Source organism: Rhamphochromis longiceps, linkage group LG14 (genome assembly GCF_057381845.1).
Source record: "Rhamphochromis longiceps isolate RC_006_pf linkage group LG14, R_longiceps_female_GT1.1, whole genome shotgun sequence".
NCBI classification, from domain to species: domain Eukaryota; kingdom Metazoa; phylum Chordata; class Actinopteri; order Cichliformes; family Cichlidae; genus Rhamphochromis; species Rhamphochromis longiceps.
Genome location: NC_140570.1, coordinates 3,081,871 through 3,107,970, shown reverse-complemented (window position 1 = coordinate 3,107,970; position 26,100 = coordinate 3,081,871). Strand labels below are relative to the sequence as shown.

At 41.2% G+C, this 26,100-nt stretch overlaps 1 protein-coding gene across 1 annotated transcript in view; it reads left to right on the top strand.

Annotated features, from left to right (window-relative positions):
* Positions 1 to 26,100, top strand: part of bcas3 (BCAS3 microtubule associated cell migration factor) — a 319,882-nt gene that overhangs the window by 270,227 nt on the left and 23,555 nt on the right. Inside the window, exon 23 of the mRNA XM_085379388.1 lies at positions 19,944 to 20,120. Coding sequence (XP_085235514.1) covers positions 19,944 to 20,120 — 177 coding nt within the window. The remainder of the gene's footprint in view (positions 1 to 19,943; positions 20,121 to 26,100) is intronic.

Genomic DNA, 26,100 nt, shown 5'->3' with positions numbered 1-26,100 from the left:
GAATTATCAGCTTTTGTTGAATTTCAAAGACACCCAGCTCTCTCTATCTCACACGCAGTCAGCAAAAAATAATTCAAATATTATAATACATCATTATAAAAATTATTTCTTTTTAGATGTAAAAACTACTTTAAAATTTTTGCTTTTTTGTAAAATTATCTAAATCTTGTGTGTATATAGTGTGTGTGTGTGTGTGTGTGTGTGTGTGTGTGTGTGTGTGTGTGTGTGTGTGTGTGTGTGTGTGTGTGTGTGTGTGTGGGTGGGAGAGAGAGCAGTAAAAAGACACCCTGCATGTGTGTGAGTTTGTCGGTCTTCTTGCTTTGTAAGCGTGCAGTAGGTGGGAATTATTCTTTGTGTATGAATGAATGTAACCATTTTTGTGTGCATGTGGCTGCTCATCCCGCCGTGTGTATGGTTGTGTGTGCATGTGTTTGTGTTGGCTGTGGCCAGCGGAGATCGATGGTCTGTAAAGTGGATTCCTTATTGGTCTGTTTGCTTTGGCAGCTCTTGAAAGAAGCCCACTGATTATACTCCCAGATGTGTCACACACACGCACACACACACACACACACACACACACACAGCTCACTGTTTCTTGCTTTCATGTCAGTGTACATATATGTGGAGCTGACAGAGGGGGGTATACATGCTTACCATCCTTCAAGCTTTTATGATCTGGCAGGTTACATCCTCACATCTTCTCAGATACTCGCTGTTTGTCTCTTTCTCACACATACACACAAATACGCACTTAATGGAACACAAAATGGCAACACTGTGACACTGCCACAGGAGGAATGGCTTCTGCAGCAGTGTAAGACATCCTTGATGTAGGGAAGTTTACATTTTATGAGCGAGGTGCAGGTGGAATGGTGCAAGGCTGAGAAGATGCCATGTCATAGACTGTATCAAACCAAAACACGGAAACGGTCACTGGTCACTACGTTCACACGCAATCGCTTCTTGAGTGTTATTACACATGACTGCAGCCCAGGGCTTCCTGGTTAGCATGCTAGCTTCAGTAAATATCTGGTCAGCACAACCTATACTGTGAGGGAAAATGATTTGAACCCCAGCTGATTTTAGAAGTTTGCCCATTAACAGAGAAATGATCAGTCTATAATTTCAGTAGTAGGTTTATTTGAACAGTGAGACACAGAACAATAACCAAAAAATCCAGAAAAATCCATTTCAAAGAAGTTATATTATATTAGGGTGGCTGTGGCTCAGGTGGTAGAGCAGATCAGCTACTGATTGGAAGGTTGGTGGTTCGATTCCTGGCTCCCCCAGTCTGCATGCCAAATATCCTTGGGCAAGATATTAACCCCAAATTGCTCTCTGATGCATCCATCGGAGTATGAATGTGTGTGAATGCTTATTAGTTGCACTTGACTATAGAAGTGCTTGTATAAGTGTGAATGGGTGAATGTGGCATGTTGTATAGAGCGCTTTGAGTACTCCTGGAGAGTAGAAAAGCGCTATATAAGAATCAGTCCAGTCCATTTATTATATCATTTATATAATTAATTGGCATTCTCATCATGAATTAAATAAATATTTGATCCCTTTTTCAAAACGTGCTTTAGTACTTGGTGACTTGTGACTTGGAGGTCAGACGTGCACTGTAGTTGGCCACAAGTTTTGCACACATCTCAGGGGGGATCTAGTCCCACCACTTTGCAGATCCTCTACAAGCCATTAATGTTTCAGGGCTGATGTTTGGCAACTCAAACCTTCAGCTCCCTCACAGATTAATGTCTCGGCCACTCCAAGACCTTAATTATGCTTCTCTCTGAGCCAATCCTCTGTTGCTTTGGCCGTGTGTTTTGGATCATTGTCATGCTGGAACACCCACCCACTACCCCTTTTCAGTCCCCTGGCTGAGAGAAGGAGGTTCTCACCTAAGATTTAACAGTCCATGGCCCCATCCATCCTCTCTTTGATGGCAGTGCAGTTGTCCTGTCCCCTTGGCCCAAAAAACCCCCAAAGCATAATATCTCCATCTCCATGTTTGACGGTGGGGACGATGTTCTTGGAGTCAAAGGCAGCATTCTTCCTCCTGCAGACATGGCGACTTGTTGATGCCAGATAGCTTGATTTTGGTCTCTGACCCCAACACCTTCACTCAGTCCTCCTCTGAATCATTGAGATGTTCAGTGGCTGAAAAGTTATTTTATGGTTCTTCCATTTGTGAGTAATCACACCAGCTGTTGTCACCTTCTCACCCAGCTGCTTGCCGATGGTCCTTCAGCCCATCCAGCCTTGTATAGGTCCACAATCTTGTCCCTGACATCCCTGGAAAGCTCTTTGTTCTTGGCCACGGTGCAGAGATTGTAATCTAACGACTTGAAAAGGCTCGTCAGCCTGTTACCTGTATACCTGTATACACCTGAGAGACAGAAATCTTGCTGATCAAATACTTATTTTATTCATGAAAATGCAAATTAATTTCTAAGTTTTTTAAAATGTATTTTCTTGGTTGTTGTTCTGTCTCTCACTGTTCAAATAAACATGCCATTGAAATGATTGAAATAGACTGATAATTTCTTTGTTAGTGGGCAAACTGCTGGGGTTCAAATCATTTTTCCCTCGTCTCTGGGATAACATTGTATTTCTTAATTCATTATCAGTATGTTTAACATTTTGAGCATTTCATTTAATTTTACTAAGTTACGTCATTATTATTATTAAATACATTTATTGAAGTAAGCAAAATGGACTTATATAGTGCCTCTGTACTCTTCTGAGCACTCATTCACCTAATCACACACATTCATACCTCATCATGTCTATGTGTAAGTGCTTTTTTTACATTCAAATACATTCACTGTTGATGGATGAATCGGGGGGAAATTGCAGCTCAGTATCGTTATGCGAACCAGAGGAGCTGGGGATCGATCCACCAACCTTCTGATTATTAAACAACCAACTTACCACTAGAGCCACTGACCTTTACGTTAGAGTACATCAGTAACTACAGTGACTTATTATAGTTTTGTCAACTAATATTAATTAACAATTAACTAAACCTCAATTTTTAATCCCACAATTACGGAAAAGGTATAAAAACAAACAAAGAAACAAACAAAAAGGATGTAACGTTTTAATTTCAAACTTTTATGTTGGGCATTTTTTAATTCATTTTTGTTGCATTTTTTTTCGATGTTGATGTTGTCTGTTTTGTTCATTTTTAATCTAAGTTAAGCTGCATATTGGTGGATGTTGGCATGTGGAAGTGACTGTGACAGTGAATGGCTGTGACAGGACCTATGTGCTAATGTGGTTAGCATGGAGTCCCTGCCTCCCTCCAACATTTCATGTCAATATCAATGTAAATATTCTTTAACTGCAGCAGAATAAGGCAAGATAGACACTGAGTTAAAAACCTTTGTTGTGTGTATTTAACGTGTGAGCGTGTGTGTATTTAGTGTTTCTAACCAAGCTCTGTGTGAGTGTGTGTGTGTGTGTGTGTGTGTGTGTGTGTGTGTGTGTGTGTGTGTGTGTGTGTGTGTGTGTATTTAGTGTTTTTAACCAAGTTCTCTGTGTGTGTGTGTGTGTGTGTGTGTGTGTGTGTGTGTGTGTGTCTGTGTGTTTGTGTGTGTGCGCGTGTGTGTGCGTGTGTGTGCGCGCGTGTGTGTGTGTGTGTCCGTGTGTTTGTGTGTGTGCGCGTGTGTGTGTGTGTGTGCAGCCCAATAAAAGTGTTGCTTCTGACATTTTTACTGCAGGTAAGTGGAGGGTAAATTTATGATGCTTGTTTAGAGGCCTGGGGAACCTTGCCTCGCAATGGGGTTGGATGCAAGTGCGCACACACACACACACACACACACACACACACACACACACACACACACACACACACACACACACACTTTTAAATTTTAATTTTTCAGCTCTAGTCTAATTATTTCCATGTTATTTACATAGCCCAACAACTTCTTGCAAAGAACCACATTCTCTTGCCACTTTTAAGTTTCTACACAGATTCACACCACAGACCTTGCTGGACTTGACAGTCTTTGCCAAGTTAACTAGGAAGCTGTACAATGAGCAGAAATGTTATTACCATCCTTCCTGATATTCTGCTGATCTTTACATATGCCCATTACTCATAGCACTGACTAAGTTTGCAATAAGTTAGGAACCAAGTTGATTCTCCTACATCATATCCTGGACCTTGAAATGCACCGTTGATGTAATTATCATTGACTAAATTCACATTTGGACTCACTGATGTGCAGTGACACTGTGTCAAAATGTTCCCAGACATGATGCTTGACATTTGACTGCATGGGGTCGACGAAAGCACCAACAGAAAGTCAGAGACATTGGAGCAGATGGGAGATGAGCAAAGAGTAGTAAAAAAATAGAACAGGCAAAACAAAGAAATTAGAGGGAGAGTAGAAGAGGCCATTCCCAGGCGGCTGCTTGGCTTCCAATACAATTCTCCCCAAACTTGATGAGGAAATGAAATGGTCTGCCCTCTCCTCACTCTACAATATGATTAATTCTCTGTAAGATGCTTGCTTTTAGACCCAGGAGAGAGTCACGATAATGGAGGATTTATTCCCTTAGAATGAAGAGGCTCGTGGAGTACAGCTGCCTGTTTCATAATGTTTTCTCGCCACCTGAGCTGGTTCTCTCACTCTCTCCTTCTGTCCACAACCTCGTTTCTGTCATTTTGTCACTCCTAAGTCTTGTGTTGCTTGCCATGCTTTGTAAAACAGGATGGAGTACACGATGCATGATATTTTTGTAAAACTACTTAGATGCTGGATTTTAGAGAGCAGGTGCTATAGAAGCAAGCCTTCACCTGCAAGCAAAGCAGCTATACATGTCTCAGTCCATCCCCTCTGGCCCTCTCTGTTGTGTGATAAGGCCAGCTTAGGGACACATTAGGCGAGGCAGGGCGTTAAGATCAAATGGGATTGTGGAGGATTTCCAGGAACACAGGGCTGTGGCTTTGGTGCTGGGAATCCTCTTCGTTTACCCCCCTGAGAGGAAGCCAAACAAAGTACAGTATTCATCTCTAGTATTCAGACCGCACGCCAAAGCATGCACCACCACGCCTCTGTCCAGCCTGTCATCCAGAGCAGAAGCAAGTCAACAGAAAACAAACTGCGGGCTCCCTCATCAAAGTTTGGTTTAGGCACCAAAAAACACTTGGTTGAGGTTAGAGAACCTTCATACTACAGTGTACTCAATCAGAACCACTTGTCAGCTAGTCATATAACTTTGGAAACCCCCGTCCCCTGACATGTTGCTTTCAGAAACCAAAAGTCCAACAATCACCCCCACTTCAAGCGGCGATTGGCCCGCTGTGTGGAGGTGAGAAGGGAGCCAGAGTTTGAACTTCACTCTGCATTTTATTTCTGTTCTTTTTTATTGCATATATGCACAAAAATAATACACAGGAATAATGCTGTGTTTAGGCTGATTTGATCCAAATTTAGGAGCACACATATCCCCAACAATGAATATAGGATTACATTCCTACCTGAGAAAAACGTCTTGAAAAGAGAGCTCTGTCAGGGGTCTCAACAACTATGACATTTGGTTCAAACAGAAATGTGAAAAGTTGTTTTTTCCATTTATTGAAAAACATGCTCATTTTTCTTCTTTATTTATTCTCTTCTGGGGTTCCCGTAGTGGATCACTAGTGTCCTCTTTTGTCACATTCACCCTGTCCATGTCCTCTCTGATCCATAAACGTAATCAGTGGTCTTCCTCTTTTTCCTCCTACCTGGCACCTCTGGCTTTAACGTTCCTTTTTCAACTATATCCACTAGTCTTCATCTACACCTGTGGAAACCATCTAAGCCTTCCCTCTATAACCTTGTCTTCAAACCACATAACTCGACCTGTACCTGTTGCCTGAGCTGTGTTATTCATTTCTGTTCCGGTCCATCCTGGTCACTCCCAACAAAAATCTTGACATATTCAACTCTGCCGTGTGGTCTTAATCAATTATAGATTATAGATTTCTTTTATTTCAGGATTCTTTAAATAGATGTTTTCTATAAGCTCTAGGACCATTTGCAGAGGAATGGTTTACCTGAAGAGTTTCAGTCAGGATTAGGAGCTCATCGCTGCGCTAGTGAATGTTACTAATCATCTTTTTATGGCCTCAGACAGTGGACTCCTCTTTGTGCTGATTCATCTAGACTTCAGTACCACTGATCACAACACTTTATTACAGACACTATAATACACAGTCTATGTTAAAGGAAATGTGCACACTAACTTGAATCTTCCTCAAGCACAAAAGTTGAATCCCTAGAAAACTACGCATAAATGTATGTGAATGTATGAAGCTAAACGACGCGTGTGGGATACTTCCAAAAGAAGTGAGTTAAATGCACTGCCATTAACAAAGCTTTTCATCTAATATGGATTACTTAAGTAATAACAACATGCAAGTACAAGCTAGACGATTAGCTCATATTAGGGTATAACATTTGCTACAAAGTGAAACATCAATTGAAAAAAATTAGAGCCTGGTCACAGTGGCACATCATACGGCCACGTACTGGATCATCCAGTGAAAAGTCCACATTCGTGGTAGCTTACTTTGACTTTAACAGGAACACAATATTTCTGCTGTTTGCTGTGTAATCAACCTACCAAAGGTTACAGTTACTGTCACTGTAACAACATTCCAAAAGTGTAACATTGTGTCTAATAGTGATCTAAACAGCTGTGCAATGTGCTGCTATCTGATAGGCCTTTCAGACTTATATATCTTCTACTCAAATTGGCTTTCCTGGATCCTATTTCACTTTTTTTTCTTACTGCAGCCCTAAACAGTTTGCTTGCACCAATCCAGCCCTTTGTGTTGTTTTAATACAGAGCTGTTTTCTGTCTGAGTGCCTACTAAATGCCACAGTTTTTCATTTCGGGCTTTTGAATAAATGACCACTGCCTCTTTTTCATTTCTTATGGGGACCTATTGTGGCATCATAGAACACTATGCTGTATTTCTACCCAGTTATGGAGGTTGGAGGAGGGGGTGGATTGTGTATGAGTAAGTCAGTTTTGTAAATAACACTAAGGGTATTTATTTGTGCTGCATTGCATCTCCAGTAAACAGTGGATAACACTAGTTTATATTTGGATTGGACTACTTCCCAGAAAAAATATTAGAATCAAGGCGAAAGAATGACGGCGAGGAAGGAAGTGAACAAATTCTGTGTGATTGATAAAGGCCTGTGACCCTTTCACACACAGTCTGTAACACACAAATGACTGGGCATGCACACACACTTATAGTCACATACACTTACACACACAGGCGGTGACACACACAAACCCTGTAATTGAATATCGTGCAGAAAGCAAACATTCTCCTGTAAACATATCATCTGTCACCTCTACAGCTTAATCCATATTCTTTATGCCAAATGGAGAAACACACCCGCACACACACAACCCTGCAGCCTGTCAAACAAACAAATGAGGCTGGAGCCCCTGTGAAAGTCATCACCATGACCATCCCAGCTTTATCATCACGTTAGCCTGCTCCATTACACAGCAACACGATCCAGCCTGAAATCAATTAGCTGGCCATGCTAGCACTGTGAAGTGTACACTCCCCAATCTTTGTTTTGGTTTGATGGAGCGCCCAGAAGGGAATTTTAGTTGTGTGGGCGCCACGTCTCTGACCAGATGAAAGATGCTTTGTACTGGCTCTGCGATGACGCTGAGTGAGGCAAAATGATGACTTTGGTTGTTTGTTTATCTGCAGTGTAGTTTCAAGAACTGATAAAACATTTCTAATAATGTTTCTTTTTTGTTTTAAATCACAAAAATGATGTCAGTACGATAGAGCGTCATTTCAATCAACCTAATATCTGCTCAGATTTTAATGATGTGCTATCATGCAGATCATTAGTTAATTAGTGAATTAGACAAGTAAAATGTCATTTAGACTAAAGACAATGAAGTAAAGTTTCAGCACACAATATGGGCACTATACAACCAACCAGAGTAGCAATCAGGTGTGTTCACTTACATCTTCAACGAGTCCCTGGCGAAGTCTGTGGTCCCCACATGCTTCAAAAGATCCACCATCATCCCTGTGCCCAAGAACAGCAAACCCTCATCCCTGAACGATTACCGGCCAGTTGCACTGACCTCAGTAGTAATGAAGGTGTTTGAGAGGCTGCTGAAGAACATCATCTCCTCCTCCATCCCAGACACCACAGATCCGCTGCAGTTCGCCTACAGATCCAACAGATCCACAGAGGATGCCATCGCCCACGTCCTACACACCACTCTCAGCCACGTGGACAAGAAACAGGGTAACTATGTGCAAATGCTGTTTGTTGATTACAGTTCAGCGTTTAACACAATAGTGCCCTGCAGACTGTTCACAAAGCTGAGGGATCTGGGACTTAACAGCCGTCTGTGTGCATGGGTGTTGGACTTCCTCACTGGCAGAACTCAGGTGGTGAGGGTGGGCAGGTGCTTCTCCAACAGCATCACCATCAACACAGGAGCACCTCAGGGATGTGTCCTCTCGCCACTGCTCTACTCCCTCTACACTTCAGACTGTGTGGCCACCCACGGCTCCAACACCATTGTGAAGTTTGCTGACGACACAGTGGTGTTGGGTGCCATCTCCAACAACGATGAGGCGGCCTACATGGATGAAGTGAAGAATCTGGCATCGTGGTGCCAGGACAACCACCTCCAGCTGAACGTCAGCAAGACCAAGGAGGTGGTGGTGGACTTCAGAAGGGGTCAGCACAGAGACTACAAGCCCATTATCATCAATGGAGCTCCAGTGGAGAGGGTGCAGTCCTTCAAGTATCTTGGTGTCCACATCTCCTCAGACCTGACATGGGCTGCCCACATTCAGGTCCAGACCAAAAAGGCTAGGCAGCGCCTGTACCACCTACGACAACTGAGGAAGTTCAGGGTCTCTCCAGAGATCCTCAGGATTTTCTATACAGGCGCTGTGGAGAGCATCCTCACACAGAACATGACATCGTGGTTTGGGAACAGCTGTGTGAAGGACCAAAAAGCTCTCCAGAGAGTGATCCATACAGCAGAACGCTGCTGCAGGATTGCTTTCCCCCCGCTTCAGGACACCTACACCAGGAGATGCCGGACTAGAGCAGCGCAGATACTGAAGGACCCGTCCCATCCTGGCAACAAACTGTTCCAACTTCTGCAATCTGGTAGAAGGTTCCGCATCTTCCGGGCAAGGACAGAGAGACTCAAGAGGAGCTTCTATCCCCAAGCCATCCGTGCCCTAAACACACACACCCGCCCTCTCACATCATCTATAATTGACTGAGTCAGGACTCTTCCAGACACTAAACCAAGGCACAATGTACATTTCAATTCCTTTAATTTTAAATATGTTTATATTGTCGTGTCAGGCTACATTTCACTGTGTGTTATACTTGTATAACTATGCATGTGACAAATAAAGAGTCTTGAACCTTGAACCTTGAATTAATTAGCTGTTAAAGCAGGGGTGGGCAATTCCAGGCCCCGAGGGCCGGTGTCCTGCAGGTTTTAGATCTCACCTTGGGTCAACACACCTGAATCACATGATTAGTTCGTTACCAGGCCTCTGGAGAACTGCAGGAGCTAATTTAGCCATTTAAATCAGCTGTGTTAGTTCAAGGACACATCTAAAACCTGCAGGGACACCGGCCTTCGAGGCCTGGAGTTGCCCACCCCTGTGTTAAAGTGTCTTTATTGAAATCATAATGGTCTTTTGCCAGATTTGATTGCAGACTTTTTATTTTAATAGACAAATTAAGCATGGCATGCCAATAGTTCCACAGCATAGAGCTCTCATTTTTTCATCAGAATTAAATATTTTACAATAATCACCATTTGTTTTACTTATAACTCAGCATTAGTTAAGTTTGGCATGTTAATCGCCAACTTAATTTTGCTGATTTTTGAGAGAACATAACGGTGCACACTTTTAATCCTTAATTGAATTAAATTCAGGTACTTTACACTATTAGAAAGAAAACCCCAGAAAAACTCCCTTTAAACAGAAAGAAATTTGTGGTACAGGCTCAGGACGTGGGCAGCCAACAAATAATACTTCCTTTAGGCTGATTTATATTCGCTATGTTGCTGCCAAATTAAGCTACTGCTTTCTTCTTTCAAGAATAAGAAAATGAACATTTTAATTAAACTAATGTATTGGAAACAAAACAAAACAAAAAACAAAATGAAGGTTTCAGAGTGAACTGATCAAAACTCTGGACTGAAGTCTGAGATGCTGTGGCATCACCTTAACCCTGTATTTACCAAGGACCTGTTGACCCGTCGATTTTACAAGCATTTTGTAATTTACCCTAACTCCATTACTATTTGTGCTAGAGACAAAATTCAGATGGTTTCAGAAGGAAGAGAAGTTGCGCTTTTTTATTAGTCCTTTATTTATCCAGGTAAAAAATCTCATTGAGATTAAAAATCTCATTTCCAAGACAGACCTGGCTTTAAACCGATTTGGTGTATCATAGGCAAGGCACGGCACTCACAAGGCACTTCTGTCTGAACATGCACAGGTGCGCTTCACATTATCATAATCCTCATTTTGGGCTAGAAAGAAAATTCAAAGGGTTCCTAAAAGATGAGAACTTTGTCTAATATTAACATTTTCTTAATAATATGAAACATAGAAGTGTGGTAAATATTAAAAAAAAATCAGGACAAATACTTTTTCACTACACTGTGTGTACTGTTTCATGTAGAAGCAGAAGTTTACCCGTACCCTTTCCATGAAGTGAAATGTTGTGTTTTACATTTTCTTATTAAATTTTGCACCTCTTCAAGGACATAAAATGAATAACAACATATGCCAAGGAAAAGCATGATTGATTGTGACACAGTTAGGACGACACTGACATCTTAGAATTGGAACTCGGCAGCATGGCGGTTGAATAATCACAGGAAGGAAACAACACTCGGAAAGACGTGTCACAGCAGCAGCGATACAATTCAAAATTCTTGCTCAAATCTTCCGAGGATGGACGATTGAGGCTGCATCAAGACATTTTACTCAGGCAACCTTAATTTTACTACTCGTTTCACCTCCACGCCATCTTTTCCTGCAACAATCATCAGCGCAGCAGAACCTTTAAAAGACCTAGGCACAAGCCATGCAGCATGACCGACTGCCTGCCCGATTTGGACACAAAGCTCTTTCCAACAGGTTGGCAAAAAAGAAAGCAGTGCTATTTTTACTCTATATGTGCCAAACAAGCATGTCAGTACAGTAAGTCCCCTAATCACAGTCAGCTGTTCTCTATCAGCACAATTATTTTCCTCTTCCTTGGCTCTTTAAATCTGCAGTAGGCGTGAGTCAGAAATATACTCCAAATTTTATCTGCCACATAAATCTATTTCATGTCCCACTTGAGCGTTCGTGTTTCTGTTTGTGCGAGTCGCACATAAACATCTGACTGTTTGCCGCTGCTTCCTGTTTGTGGCCTCATATTTGAACCCTGAAAAGATTTGTTTCGTACTTGTCATTGTCTTGTGCCACATGTTCTCAAAATCAGACTTTGTTTCACCAATGCAAAGGCATATTTTTGGAAGTTTCTAACTATAATTCTGATTGGCTGTCTAAACAGTATCTGTGATCTCTTGAACTGTAACTGTAACTATCCTCATAATCTGGTTTTGGGTTTAAAAGTACCCTACAATAAATATGGCACTGCATGCTGTACAAACATTTCAGTCGTTTGGGTCTCAGGCTGACATTTGACAGAAATCTGCAACAAACATTATTATTACAACTTTTGATCAGTTGTAGGTCAGACTTGGGCTTCAAGGAAACCTCTGTTTGGTCGCATGTGAACATGGGAGGAGATGATGCCAAGAAGGACAGCATAGATTACTTAAAACCTCATACTGAGCAAAGAAGTGGCGTCTAATTTGGAACACCTCAAATTAACTTAGTGGGTGGTAGTGTGTGCATGTGTGTGTGCGAGAGAGAACGAGAGAGAGTGTGTGTGTGCATGTGTGTGTGCGAGAGAGAACGAGAGAGAGTGTGTGTGTGCATGTGTGTGTGCGAGAGAGAACGAGAGAGAGTGTGTGTGTGCATGTGTGTGTGCGAGAGAGAACGAGATAGTGTGTGTGTGTGTGCATGTGTGTGTGCGAGAGAGAACGAGAGAGAGTGTGTGTGTGCATGTGTGTGTGCGAGAGAGAACGAGAGAGAGTGTGTGTGTGCATGTGTGTGTGCGAGAGAGAACGAGATAGTGTGTGTGTGTGCATGTGTGTGTGCGAGAGAGAACGAGATAGTGTGTGTGTGTGTGTGTGCATGTGTGTGTGCGAGAGAGAACGAGATAGTGTGTGTGTGTGCATGTGTGTGTGCGAGAGAGAACGAGATAGTGTGTGTGTGTGTGTCGGGTATTCAGTGGACTCAATTAACTACACACAGGTTAATGCATCCTCACGTCTGAATACTGTATGTTTTCGTATATACGTGTGTGTGTGTGTGTGTGTGTGTAGCAGTGAGTAAAGTGCCTTAAGGCAGACCGTGGTATTGATGGAGATTACTAACACTTAGCTGACACCACTGAGACTGCAAAGGGAGTAAAAGGGAGTAAATGATTTAGAAGCACTGGCCTTAATGTAATGAAAGAAAGACCCTGCCTGTCAAGAACACACGCACGCACTCCCATATTACCTACCTATGGGTGGGTGCTAATCCTGTGAGCTTACATCTCCATTAACACTAACCCTGCACCACAAACCTACTCTGCCAGCTAGCTAGCACTTTGTGTCTCCCCGAGGATATCAGTGACCCTCTCTCAGTCTTTCTCTGGTAGGCGCACAGACACACAGCCCAAAGGGATGTCAGTATGTGTTCACAGCATAGTCATCCCAGAATGTATGGGTGATAGTTTATTAAAAGTGGGTTTTGGCCAAGTTAAAGCCATAGAATGTAAATGATGCTGTATTTGGGTATAAATTAATGTTTTAATTTGCAGCAGCCCTGTTTCAAAAAATCCAATTACAACTCAGCTCAGCAATAAAAACATAATGTTGATCATATAAAGAAAACAGTCTGTATCAAACTTGTTAAATGTTTTCTGATAATGGGCTAGTTTGTCCAGTTACTTTTGACAGCTAAAATAGGTGACTGGATGAATGGCTTTACCAGTTAATCCAAGGCATGGGGCACCTTTGTTAAACCTTTGCATTCAAGCTGTGTTTCAGTCAGTTTGTGTGCATGAAATGTCTTTTCAGTATCAAATCCAGGCTATTTCCAAAATTGTACTATGGAGTCAGTAGAAAATGAGATTTGAGTAAAATTAATCAAATTTTGTTTGATTCGTTCCTTTTTTGTCACCAGTTTGTGCAGCAATTAAGAGAAAGTGAAGATAAAACCTCCCAATGAAATGTGCTCCAAAATCATACCTGCTGTTGTAAATGACCATCGTTTGAAGTGACACTTCTGACCCAGTCTCACCAGATACTGGCTGTCCTAAGACAAAAACAGGATTTGCTGCATAGCCGTGGTATTGAATAACATTAGATTCTAGACATGTGCCTCATAAATATATAACTGAACGTACATCCCAGCAGAGCTGATTTATGATCTGTTTGTAGGTAACAGACTGTGTGTGTTTTCCCAGTGTCTGAATTCTCAGTACCACCACTGAATCTCACACACACACTCACACTGTTACATATTATACAGCACCATAATAAAGGAATTAGTTCAACCAGCCCCCTTGCAGTAAAGCCTAATTGAATTAGCGCTAACTAGGCATTAGGCCCTTTACTGCACAGGTAACCCAGAAACAGTGGCATGAGCACTCAGGACATTATACATTTGTGTGTGTGTTTGCATGTCTGTGCGTGTACGTGTGACTGGAGTTCAACCATGTGAGACTCACTTAAGCTTCATAACCTTTAAATGAGGACACGTTTTCAGTATTGTTTCTCCTTTAAAGGGCGAGTTCATTTGTAAACTGGGTTCACAGTTAAAGATGTTTTTGGTGCCTGACACAAAGGGTGGAAAAGCCACCAGATTAGATTTACTGCAAAGTGCGATGGCTTGCAAATAAGAATCATTTACAACAAGACAATTAGGTTAAGATATAGATTACTATTCTCATTTCTTTACATAGCACCCGCAGTAGTAAAAACATTGGTAATAGATATGACCGGCTATAGGGCTGCTCTGCTCTGATTGGTTATTGTCATCCAGCCATAGCAATTCTTTTACTCTGAGCCTTTTTTCCATACCTGCACAATTTAATCTGAAAACAACAGACAGTTTATTTATTTTGTTTTATTTTTCTTTCCCTTTTTTACTTTAGTGAAACTAAAAACAGGATTAGTTTTGTTATGTGATTTCCATTTAGATCAGGAGTCTCAAACTTAAATGAGCTGTGGGCCATTGCTGTGGCCATCTCACCGGAGGCCCACTTTAGTTTTCAAGTAGTACAAAACAAACAAAAAAACACCCACAAATATTTACCAAAATGCCGTGTTTTGTTTGTTTGTTTTAGATTTGAACTATTGTATAAGAAGACAAAACTGCGAACGCAGATTTAAACTAACTGAAGCCTTTCATCGAACGACCAAATAAACGCACTGGTCCTCTCCTTCTGTCCTCACACGTGGCGGCGCGTCTGTTATCATTTTGTTCATATTTAACCAAATCAAACTGCAGACATTATTGTTTATTTGTGACTCTGTCAGTGAACTAACACAGCCGATCCCTCAGCATGTTTGTGCTCTCTGCTCATATCGTCTCCATATTCAATCATTTTTGGCTTTTTAAAGAACTTATTTTAACATAACTCTGGACAACAAACAAAAAAAGTCACTTCAAGGGACAAACTGCATTATATTTCTTCACGTCAATGTATGGGCCGCAAGTAGGGGTGACGCGGGCTGCAAGTGGCCCCTGGGCCGCAAGTTTGACACCCCTGATTTAGATAGGTAAAAAAAAAAAAAATCCACATAAAGGGGTAGATGTGAACCTTCCCCTACCCTAAACTGATAACTGGAGACTTGGTGGACATTAAAAGCTTAAAATGAATTTGTTTTTGTTTTGCTGCATCTAATCTCAGTAAACATCCTCAGTTTGACGGTCTACAGTAATATTTTAAAGCACTCATTCTGGCGTATCTCTTTGAGAGGTGACTGTGACGTGCACGCATGCTGTTGCAGCATGATTAAATCTTTAAGTAAAGTAGCACTGACTGGAGGGATAAGTAGGGCCAGTATGTGAGGGCTAACAGCTGGGTGGAGAGTGGCTTTTAATCCTGCTGGGTTTAACATCATGAGTGAACAACAACAATCTTCCTCCAGCCACTGAATCATCTTTTCATTTCCAAAGATTTACAGGCAGAAATTAAAAAATGGAGGTCAGAGGTCAATAAAAACATGCTGATGCTTGTGCTGCTTATAAAAACACAGTGAAAAGATAAAGTTGTATTAATTAAATTTGCATTTAAAATAAAGACGGTATGCACAGTATTACTTCATTAAAACAACAAAGTTAGAACTCTGCCAGTGTTTGCACAGATCAGGATGAAAGTGCGCGAAAGTATAGACAGTTTTGCTTTTTTAGCACAAATTAGTCAATAAGTATCATTTAGGGGTGAAAGTTAAGAAATTCTTCATTGTCAACGAGAAACATGAGAGCTAGTTAGGTAACGTGAGCTAATGTTGAGCCATTGCTTGTTTTCTTTAGTGTCAGTGACCTTAGTGACCTTAGTGATCTAGAGCAGTAGTGATAAACACACACTTTATGGAATGATTTAATCATAACTTATTTCCAACGTGAGTTCAGATCACCTAATGTGGACAGCCGAAGCCGAAAACTAAAGGAGAGAATAACTATAATATAAATGGTTTAAGATTTTCTTTCAAAAAAATGACCAGTTGCATTCCCATGTGTGCATTTAAAAAGTTTTTGAGTACAGTGATGTGGTCAGTGTGATGATGGACAAAATCCACAGTCCGTTTTGTGGAAACAATGCATTCTTAGGCTCACGTGAGGCTTTAACACGTGCATTTAGTGAAGGGAAAGGGGTCATTTTCAGAGTTACAGTCTTTTTAGCAGAAAATACAGTCTACTTTTTAGTTGACAGGGAAACAGGAAATGTTGCACTGAAATAACTGTATATTATGACGGGACAAATTTGTCTTAGCAGTAAAGCCTCATATTAGCTATAATTGAATGTTACATTTTTACACAAAGAGAGGATGAGGGAACTTTATCATTCGTAAGAAGCAGACGCAAATAGTTTTCTCCCAAAAAAGAAAAACAGGTCTGCTGATACTGTTGAAGAGATTTATACCTTCTGAGCTTCTCTGCCATCTATCATTGGTCGTTTCAGCCTAAAGCTATTGGCCTTCAAATACCGATATTGGTCAAAGCCTGCCCTGATAAACCTAAAGCTCCTCCTAACCTTCTGCCATGCTCTTATCATCCAGAAAAGCCACACCAGTCAAAACCTTTGATCTGCCTGGCTCACTTGCTATCAGGAAGCAGACGGCTATGTACTCCTGTATTGCTCCCTTCCTGATTTCTTAGTTTTTTGCGTGTTTGTCACACTTCATATAAAAAATAAAATACAACATATTTTGGTAATCTGAAAACATTTAAGTGTGACAAATTTGCAAGAACCCTAAAGTACACTGCATGTTTGTTGTGTGCGTCTGTGTGCATGTGTGGTTGAGTGTGCATGTGCATCCTGAGGCCTGGCAGATCTCAGCTCCGCTGTAGGCCAGTGACAGGTGCTAATGCTGAGGCGAGAGGTTACACGAGCCTCCGTTCTCCCTGCTCTGATAACACTGAGCAAAAGCATACAATCAGACACACACACACGGCGGCTTAGCTTCCTGATAACTTCACTTCAGCAGCGGCTTGTGTGTTTATGCGTGTTGCACCGATGGATCGTTTTGCACAGATTCTCCTGAAGCTCCCCCGAGCCTTACTTTCAAACCTTTGTAAAAGCCTGTGTTTTGCAATAGAGGTGAGATGTTATTATGCTTTGCACATTGCTGGATTTGATGCTGGATAACTGGGTTGTGAGTGTGTCTTTGTAAAGGCTGAATTGAATTTTGTAGTTGTAAAGAGCTTAGTGTTGCAGAGCAAAGTGTGCCTCATTGCTTATAAAGATACAACTCACTAAAATCACCAGCTGACCATGGGATTGCCAAACGGTTACGCTTTCATTAGATCATTTTTTCCTAAGATGTTCACACAAGTCTAGTGGCTTTATGGGGTCAATGATGATAACGTGATATGAATTTTAATCTTTGGATGCACTTCTTTCAATTGAGTGTAACAAAGTGTGGCATTAGCAGGTAAACAAACAATTGATTGAATTTATTTACCCTCTCCAGAAGCTGCTTGTGTTAACATATCGGTCCTCGTTTTCATATTTACCAGTGATCTATCTATATCCATCTGTTTCTTCTGTACTTGAAGCCTGGACACACGGATTGGATGTTAATCTTTCCAAGAAAACAAAGATCTCTTCTGTCCTGGTCTTCACTTTTTCCTTTGATCCCATCCTGTCTGTGTCTCATTGGGGTTTTCCTGATACCCACAAGACCACTAAGAAACCTCCCTGTATGTGTCCACTTGTCTAAATCAGAGTGTGTAGAAGAAGTGTGAAGCAGCATTCATCTTTTTAGATTTGTTCAGCAAATTTATTAACCCAAAGGATTTCTTTGTGTTAACTTTGAACAGACAAAGGTCAGGGGTATTTCAAGTCATGAAGCCTTTAGTGTCATGAGTTCTCTAAATTTCACGCAGATTTCTCCAAGGAGCTCATTAAAGTTTCACTTAATTTACTGAACTTATTTTATTAATCCTCTGAGGCGAATGTAATTATCTAGTGCTGAACTAGAAGAAGAATTTACAGCATGATTGTACAAAGTTCCCTGTGTTTCTTGTGTGGGGTGTTTTGAATTTTTTTTAACTCAGTAACATTTTAGATGTTTTTTTTGTCAAAAACAAAAAGATGTGCAATAACTCCTTTAAAAAATGAGATACCAATATTTATTTATACTGTAACAGTTGCTGGAATCAGGGATTGTGTAAAATGGCAGGATCTGTGTAAGCACTGATCATATGGTGTGTGTGTGTGTTACCAGTTCAACATTTGGACAGACGTTGGGTGGATGAACTGTTTTGCACTAAAGTTTGTAGAAGCTGTGATGAAGCTTGACAAAGCGATTTGTTGGAGTCTCCAAATGGCCTTAACAGATACTAAGCTCAGACCAAAATCTAACCTGCCACTACCAACACATTTCTTATGTATGTGACTGATTCAAAGCTCAAAGTTCACTTTCTACCTGTTAAAATAAATATCAGTCTCGTTCAGTTTTTTTAGGTAATTTTGGTCCTCTGTAGCTCGAAAGGACAGTTGAAAAACTGCAAAACTGAATAGATCTTCATGTCTTTTAAATCCTGTTTGAGGGGCAGTACAGCTGGAGTTCATGTTGTCATTTATAGCCATCTCTACTCATTTCTGTAGTGCTCTTTGTAGGGTAGTCTTAAATTATTTTCCCACCTCATTGTGGCTTTACAAAATCCTTAGTTCAGCTTTTAAAAAAAAAACCAAATACAGGATTTATCCATAGAGAACATTTTCTGTTCTGAGGTGCGAACATGCTTTTTGATTCTGTAAATCTCTGAGATTGCCTCACTTTTGGAGGGAGCCCCAAGTGGCCATTAGAGGAACTGCAGTGACACTTTTACGTGAACTTGATTTTTCAGCCCTTGAAGTTGCTGCGTTTCTGGTCTTTATGCTGAGTATCCAAGTTCATCCTCTAGATGCACTTTTTGTTTAATCCCTGAATGTTTCACTACTCGAATGTTCATTTCACCACTCGCACACGATTTTGAACCAGCAAACAGTCACAATGATAATATGAAGCTAGTTAGACTCAGTGATTTTTTCGCACTCCTGTCTGTAACATATTTCTGGGCATCAAGAACGAGAGAGATGCGGATATGCAGCACTGATGATGATGATAAGCTGACTTTGAAGCCAGGAGGTCATGTGTTTGTTTTGTTCGTTAGCGTGATGAGTCGCCGGAGCACCTTACCAACACCACTGCTAAATCTTCCCTTATCACCTCTGCTTGCAGGCATAATGACCCAGTCAAATGAACACACTAATAGAATAAAACAGTTGTTTGACTGCCTGCATGCCTGCTTGCTTGGCTGCCTGCGTTGTCACACACACACACACACACACACACACACACACACACACACACACACACACACACACAGAGCAAGTTGCAGACTCTCTGGCTCCAAACTGCAAGATCTCTCTGATTGCAGAAAATACAACAGACAGAAAGGAGAAAGATTAAGATGCAGCACCGGCCTGTGTGGATTTGGTTTGACAGGCATGAAGATTGTGTTGTACTTACAAGTTTCTGTGTGTGTGACTCAAAAGCAGCTGATCTACAGGGTTAACACAGATTCATTTACGTTGGCTGTAGGACGGACATGTGAGTGATATATCTGAAAATGGCAACATGTTTTAATATTTTCATTTGCAGTAGAGCTGCAGTATTTTCACGATTAGATTTTGTTTTTAAAATGTATATATTAAAGGAGAAAAGATAATATAATACACAGATTTGACACAACGAAGCATTCGTACATAATTATACTGAAAGAACAAAGGTAGATTGTGCTTTAAATTGGCTTGTATGTTTCCCTAATCCCAAATATTGTGCATCTGCTGATGCAAGTCTGATTAAATGTTTCTTTTTATGACATCTTATTACATTACAGAAATAAATACAGCTTTAAAATGTCACGATGGGGCCGGATCCCCATTGTGCTTATCAGCTCAGGACATCTCCAAATTACATTACACAACTGGCACAGCTGTTATTGTTCTATCTTCGAATCTATTTGGTAATCAAGCGAATCTTAACTCCGCGTTTGTCTGCGCGTTTGTTTGCAGGGCCATTTGATGGACGTGGCGTAACCCTGCTGGAGGTATGCGGGAGCTGGCCAGAGAGCTTTGGCGTGCCACGGCACAATGTTGGCTCAGCAGATGCGAGCGACGAAGGCCTGCGAGAGAGACTGGCTGACGCCATGTCCGAGTCCCCCTCTAGGGATATCGTAGGCTCTGCCACAGGTAAGCGAAGGATGAACAACACACGAAAACACAGCTGCACACACAGGATCGTGTATCAGCATTAATTCGTTTTCTGTTTTCTGTTTAATTGTCACCTTAGGTTAAATGTTGCCACAAGAACAATGTGTTACTGCGGTCCATTTAACATAAACGGGAATTATTTATATTGTTTGAAAATAAAAAGGTAAAAATCAGAATAAAAGCAGGATTATGACATTTAGTGTGCCTACCAGTCAGAACAGCTGAGGAAGTGATGCTTGAATAGCTGGAAGCAGTTATCCTCATCATGTCTGACTAACACTAAGAAAAGTTCAGTGTTTTAAGTGTGTCCTAAAACACTAAGATCCCATCTCAAATAGTCATTTTCCTGTTTCTGTAGGTTTTTTAGTGTTATTTTGTATCTTGTTAGCAGAATGTAAAATAGACTTTCTTAGAATTTTTCTAAAAATCAGCAGTCTGAGTTTAAAACAGTCAAAATCCAGTAAACACACTGTGATGAGCAGGCAGAAATTGACATATTTCTTATCACTGAAACACATCGTTGTGAGTTACTGAGATTCTTTATGATTCTGAGCATTGCAATTTTACGTGATTTTGTAGAAATCCATATTTGCATGCACCAAAAATGATCATCTGGGTGTTTTCCTTTCTTTTGTTTTGCTCATAGGTATTTACCTCATTAGAGATGTTTTCAGTGCAGCTAAGTGTTTGTTATGTAGCCTGACTTCCAGCATACAGTGCTTCTCAGGTCAAGGTCCAGAAATTGATTACCTCAAAGCTTGTAGGATGTTCTGCTCGTCTGAATGTGTGTACGAGGTTAGGGCATATCAGCACACGACCAGCCTTAGTTTGTGGCTTCCTGTGTGTGTGTGTGTGTGTGTGTGTGTGTGTGTGTGTGTGTGTGTGTGTGTGTGTGTGTGTGTGTGTGTGTGTGTGTGTGCAGCAGACATGCTGTTGGCCCTGACAGTCCAAATGGTTAACTCATTTAGGAAGCGACAGCGTGCTCAACCCCCCCCCCCCCCCCCCCCCAACCCCACACACACACACCCAACCCCCCCCCCTTTAAGTGAACAAGAGCTCCTTTGACTTAAATGTGTGTGGGGGGGAGGGGGTGCAGAGGGTTTTGGGGTAAGGGAGTGCGATGGTCACAAGGCCCTAATGGATTTAGCATCGACTATCAACCCCCAGCCCACCCCACCCCTCCCAAACATCCCTGGCCATATCCAACCAAGTCCACCCCCGTCCTCCCACTCCGTTCAGACTTAACCTCATTTGTAGCATCTCTCTCTCTCTCTCTTCTCATCACTCTTTTTTACTGACCCCACCTCCACTACCACCACTCTCCCCCATCTCCCTCTCTGAGTCTCTTCATTAGATTAGATGCCGGAGACTCGTGGACACTACTAGTCAGTCGCTTCGTGTTCCCCCTGGTATTCTCTCCCGACCACCTCTGTTCCCCTCCACTCCCCCTAATGCAACACAAAATTCATTACTGATCACATTACATCAAAATACGCCCGCGACGTATACACACACTCTCCCTTTCCTGCGCCTTCGGCCACGATGAAGACATCATCCACAGGGAATGCGATGGACTTGCTGGTTCCTCCATCCATCCATTCATAGAGACGGAGAGGCTTCAGACTCTGTAGGCTAATCTAATAGCGCAGCACTTCGACATTGTAACATATGGGAAATGTTCTTGTTTGTACTATACGGAGGAGAGAGCCCGGGATGGCCACAAGTTGTGGTTTCCCAGGGAAGAAAAAGGAACCTGGCTCTGACGATGCCATCCATCTTGGTTAGTGTGCAGTGTGTTTGATAACCTGTTTATTGAACAAGTGGTCGGTATTGACACAAGCTATACATGAAAAGCTTAAAGGAACAGTTCACCATTTTTTAATGAGCACTTTTTATTGAAACTCTTGTACTGAAAAAGATATATTTGTTCCTTTGAAATCTGCCCTGTCACTGACTCTGAAAGCTCATTATGACCTTTTCTATGCCACGCCCACACTGTCGTTACAGGCATTTATATACCAATGTGAAAAGCAACCAGAATTGTAACTAAAATGTAATTTTAGAATGTAAATTCTTTTAATTGTTTCCATTGTTTAAAGTAACTCATGAATATTGTCTAATGTTCTTTTGTTGGGAAAGTTCACAATAATCAGACAAGAAGGTGAATTTAGTTTTATTTTGCCTGTACAGACTGTAGAAGTCAGATTCCATATCAGCTGCATGAATATTATTCCCGAGTATAATTTAAAACAAAACAAACAGCAGGTATACTCACCTATATGTGTGCCTGACACCAGAACTTCTCAATGATCATATATTAATTCGAGACGAGCTCACTATAGTGAGACCGCCAGGTCTGCCTTTCTTCATTCTTTGTGATATTGTTTCAAGAAATGTTAAAAAGCGCTCTTAGCCCTGATTTAGAAGATCTGAGTCCTGTGCCTGTCCATGTCTATTGTGTGTCTATAGTGTGTGTGGGGGGGTGCACGTGCATGTGTGTCAGTCTGAGGGTTAGATGAGCAGCAGCAGATGGTATCTTGCACAGAGAATCCATTTACTTGGGACCTGTGGCCCCAGTGCTTAGACACCGAGTGGCTAACATAGACCTTGAACATGAGTGCAAACACACTCTCACCTCACCTGCACGTGTGGCACATGTTTCTGCACAATTGGTGAGTGAAATTTTTACAAACTTTTCTATCCTGTATGCACAACCAGTCAACACATTATGTGTTATTATTTATGCTTCCCACTGATATTTATTACAGTTTTGTTCCCGTCTTTGAAAACTGTTTGCTCCCTGATAATCTACTGAAGCATATTTGGATTGGTGTACGGCCACAAACGATGGTGTTTCCTTTCTGCATGTCTCCTCACACACACACACACACACACACACACACACACACACACACACACACACACACACACACACACACACACACACATACACACACACACACTCAGAGGGTCTCAGGGCTGGAATGCTTGCTGATGTAACAAATCACCATCTCTCTGACATTCTTCTCGAGAACACACACACACAAACACACACATACACTTTCGCAGATTCACAGGGAAAACAAAGCCTCCAGTCAGTGTAATAGGGCTCTCACGCTAATGCCGAGACCCAGCGTCGCCAGCTCAGAGGGCAGGTGACACTCACACAGAGAGATGGACGGATGGACAGAGGGAGAGAGAGAAGAGAAGATGAAGAAGAGGAGGGGAGAGAGTCACTGACGACTAAAACACACTGGGACTGAAATTAGATTTGGCTCCAATGATATAATGTTGCTAATTAGATTTGTCTTATTGGTGCCTGCCCAACATAAATTCCATTGAAGCCATATGGACAGTGGACTACTGCTAAACACAACCTGGTGTATCTCAGCTGAGAGCAGGAACAATGGCACATGTTGTGTTCATTTGCTCACATCATGTTATTATGCGGTACACAATATTTTTAAGTGGTGGAGTATTTTCATCTCGTCTCCATCGTTGGTGTCCAGTGCTCGTAGCTGTTGTGTCACTTGCTGTGCATCAGAGTTTTCCAAGGAAAGAGATCCCAGTTCCATGTTTACAGCAGGAGATCAAAACAGTCCCATAATGAGTTGAATCAGTGAGGTGTCATGGTAAACAGCCTTTTCTTACAACATTTTGTAAGAAAACTTTGATAATGACTTCAGATGACTCAGGCTGATCATATTTTGTCTTCTCTACTCGAGGTCACGGTTCCCAAAAATAAAACTTGTGGCTGAAAAAAAAAAAAAAAAAAAAGTAAACAGCCTTTGACTAGAGCTAAATAAAGGTTAGCATTTCAAATTTGGAGCTGTGACTTGCTTCTGGGCCATTGTTTTATTACTTCGTTTAATATGGGGCCGTAAAACGTACATAAAACAACATGAACTGCTGTGATTACATTTTTGCTTTCATCGTGTCTGTGGTGGATGGGTATTTCAGGCTCAGTACTAGCAGTTTTGATAAGAACAAAATAGTTCAAATACAGAATGCTGTATGTAGAAATAAAAGCCACGTGTACATATAGTGCTCTGTCTCTGCTCTGTTTGGGCAAATCGACAGAATGTTGCCAATACATGCAACATATTTTGAATCAATGCAGGTTAATAGTTTTATTATATTGATTCCCAATCCAGGGGCAGCAATGATTACTTGACCAAACACTTGCAATAACTGCTAACAGGCTTTAAAGAAAGTATATTATTCTGAAGAATGCTCTGATTCTGAAACTCAGCCTGAACTGATGCTCTTTACAATTCAATTGAATTGAAACATTGTACTTCAACAAACCACATCAATTTTCAAACTTTATCACCATCTACATACTTACAAGGCTTCATGACAGCCTGTTTACAGTCACTTCATAAAAGTACATTCAGTTTTAGCATCATTTTCTGTCAATTAAAATTCATATAATGCTTGATGTCCAGCTTTGTTTATCTGATACCTGATCTGATGTCAAGACGTTCTCTGAGTGATGAGCACAAGATAGAGCACTAAGTCTTTATGACTCACATAATCATCATAGCACAGAGTGGTGTAACCAATAGCCAAATATCATTGAACATTATTTGTTTTTCATGTTACTTTGCTACAGACTGTGTGTTGAGTTCACCCTGTTTGATTGATGAGGGAAGGGTCCAGGGGACCACCCACACCCTGCAGGTCAAATGTAACCCTGTTTGTTGGAGCCCAGCTCAAAGAAACTGGGAGTAACAATAATAACAACAATAATAATAATAATGATAATAATAATGATAATAATAGCAAAAGTGTCTGAACAGCCCAGAACCCAGCTGGCTCTTTCAAAGCCCGACTCAACACAAATATTTAGGGGAGCCTTATCAACACAAAAAGGCTGAGTGCACTTCCTTATGTGTGTGTGTGTGTGTGTGTGTTTCTGTGTAAATGGTTGGGTGTTAGTGTATGCATGAATTTTAACTACCCTTTCCACATGTTCATTTTTAAGCGGTATGTGCGAATGTACTCTTGTGTGTGCGTATGTGTATACTAAATGTATATACAATAGGTTAGTGTGTGCTTTTACTTTTTTTATAGTTATATACTCTTCACATACATGCATTAGCAGGAAAACAGTCTATAATTTTCTCTGTAGTGTATGCACATGTTTGCAATTACTTGAATTTGCATGTACACATGTGTGCATTCTATATGTTTTTGCACGTGTGTGTGTGTGTCCCATGTGACTCTGTCCAGGTGACTGGCCTGCTGTACCTCTAAAAATGTTATTATTTATGAACTTGCAGGCAGTGATCCAAACAGTCACCCTGACTTAATAATTGGCAATTTGCTGGTTGGAGCGTCGACTGTAGGCCTCTGGCTGGGTGACACACTGTATGTAGGCTTTGGGAGAGTTCCACTGAACCTCTGATGTTATCACTTCAGAGAAAACATTGGCTCATGCGCTGCTTTGTATGTGTTTGAAAAAATCTCTAAAAGATAAAGAAAGTTTGAAGTAGGAAATGTCTGTTGATGTATTTACTCGGTGAAGATTGAGGGTTTCCTCTCTAACAAAGGAACTGTGTGTATGTTTGCTGGAACATATGGGAGCATGTTTGTTTTAGCACTTGTAACTATCTTAAAGAGATGGCACCTTGCTGCTTATCTCTCTCACCCCATTTACTAATCAATATTACACTAGACAGCATTGCACTTTAATAGCATGCTCTTTTTCCATTTGGACCATTTGATGAATGTGCACTGTATATTACAATAACCTATCAAATATAATGCTTTCTTGTTCTAATGCCACTGGCAACTGCCAAGAGCCTGTAATCTCCTGTATGCATCTAACTGGTGTTGGGCCCTTGACTGGAAAAATGTAATACATTACTCATTACTCTTACTCATTTCTAAAGCAGCATAATTGCTTTGGTTATTAGTCCCTGTGGGCAATAATTGGTTGATGGGCCCATTATTT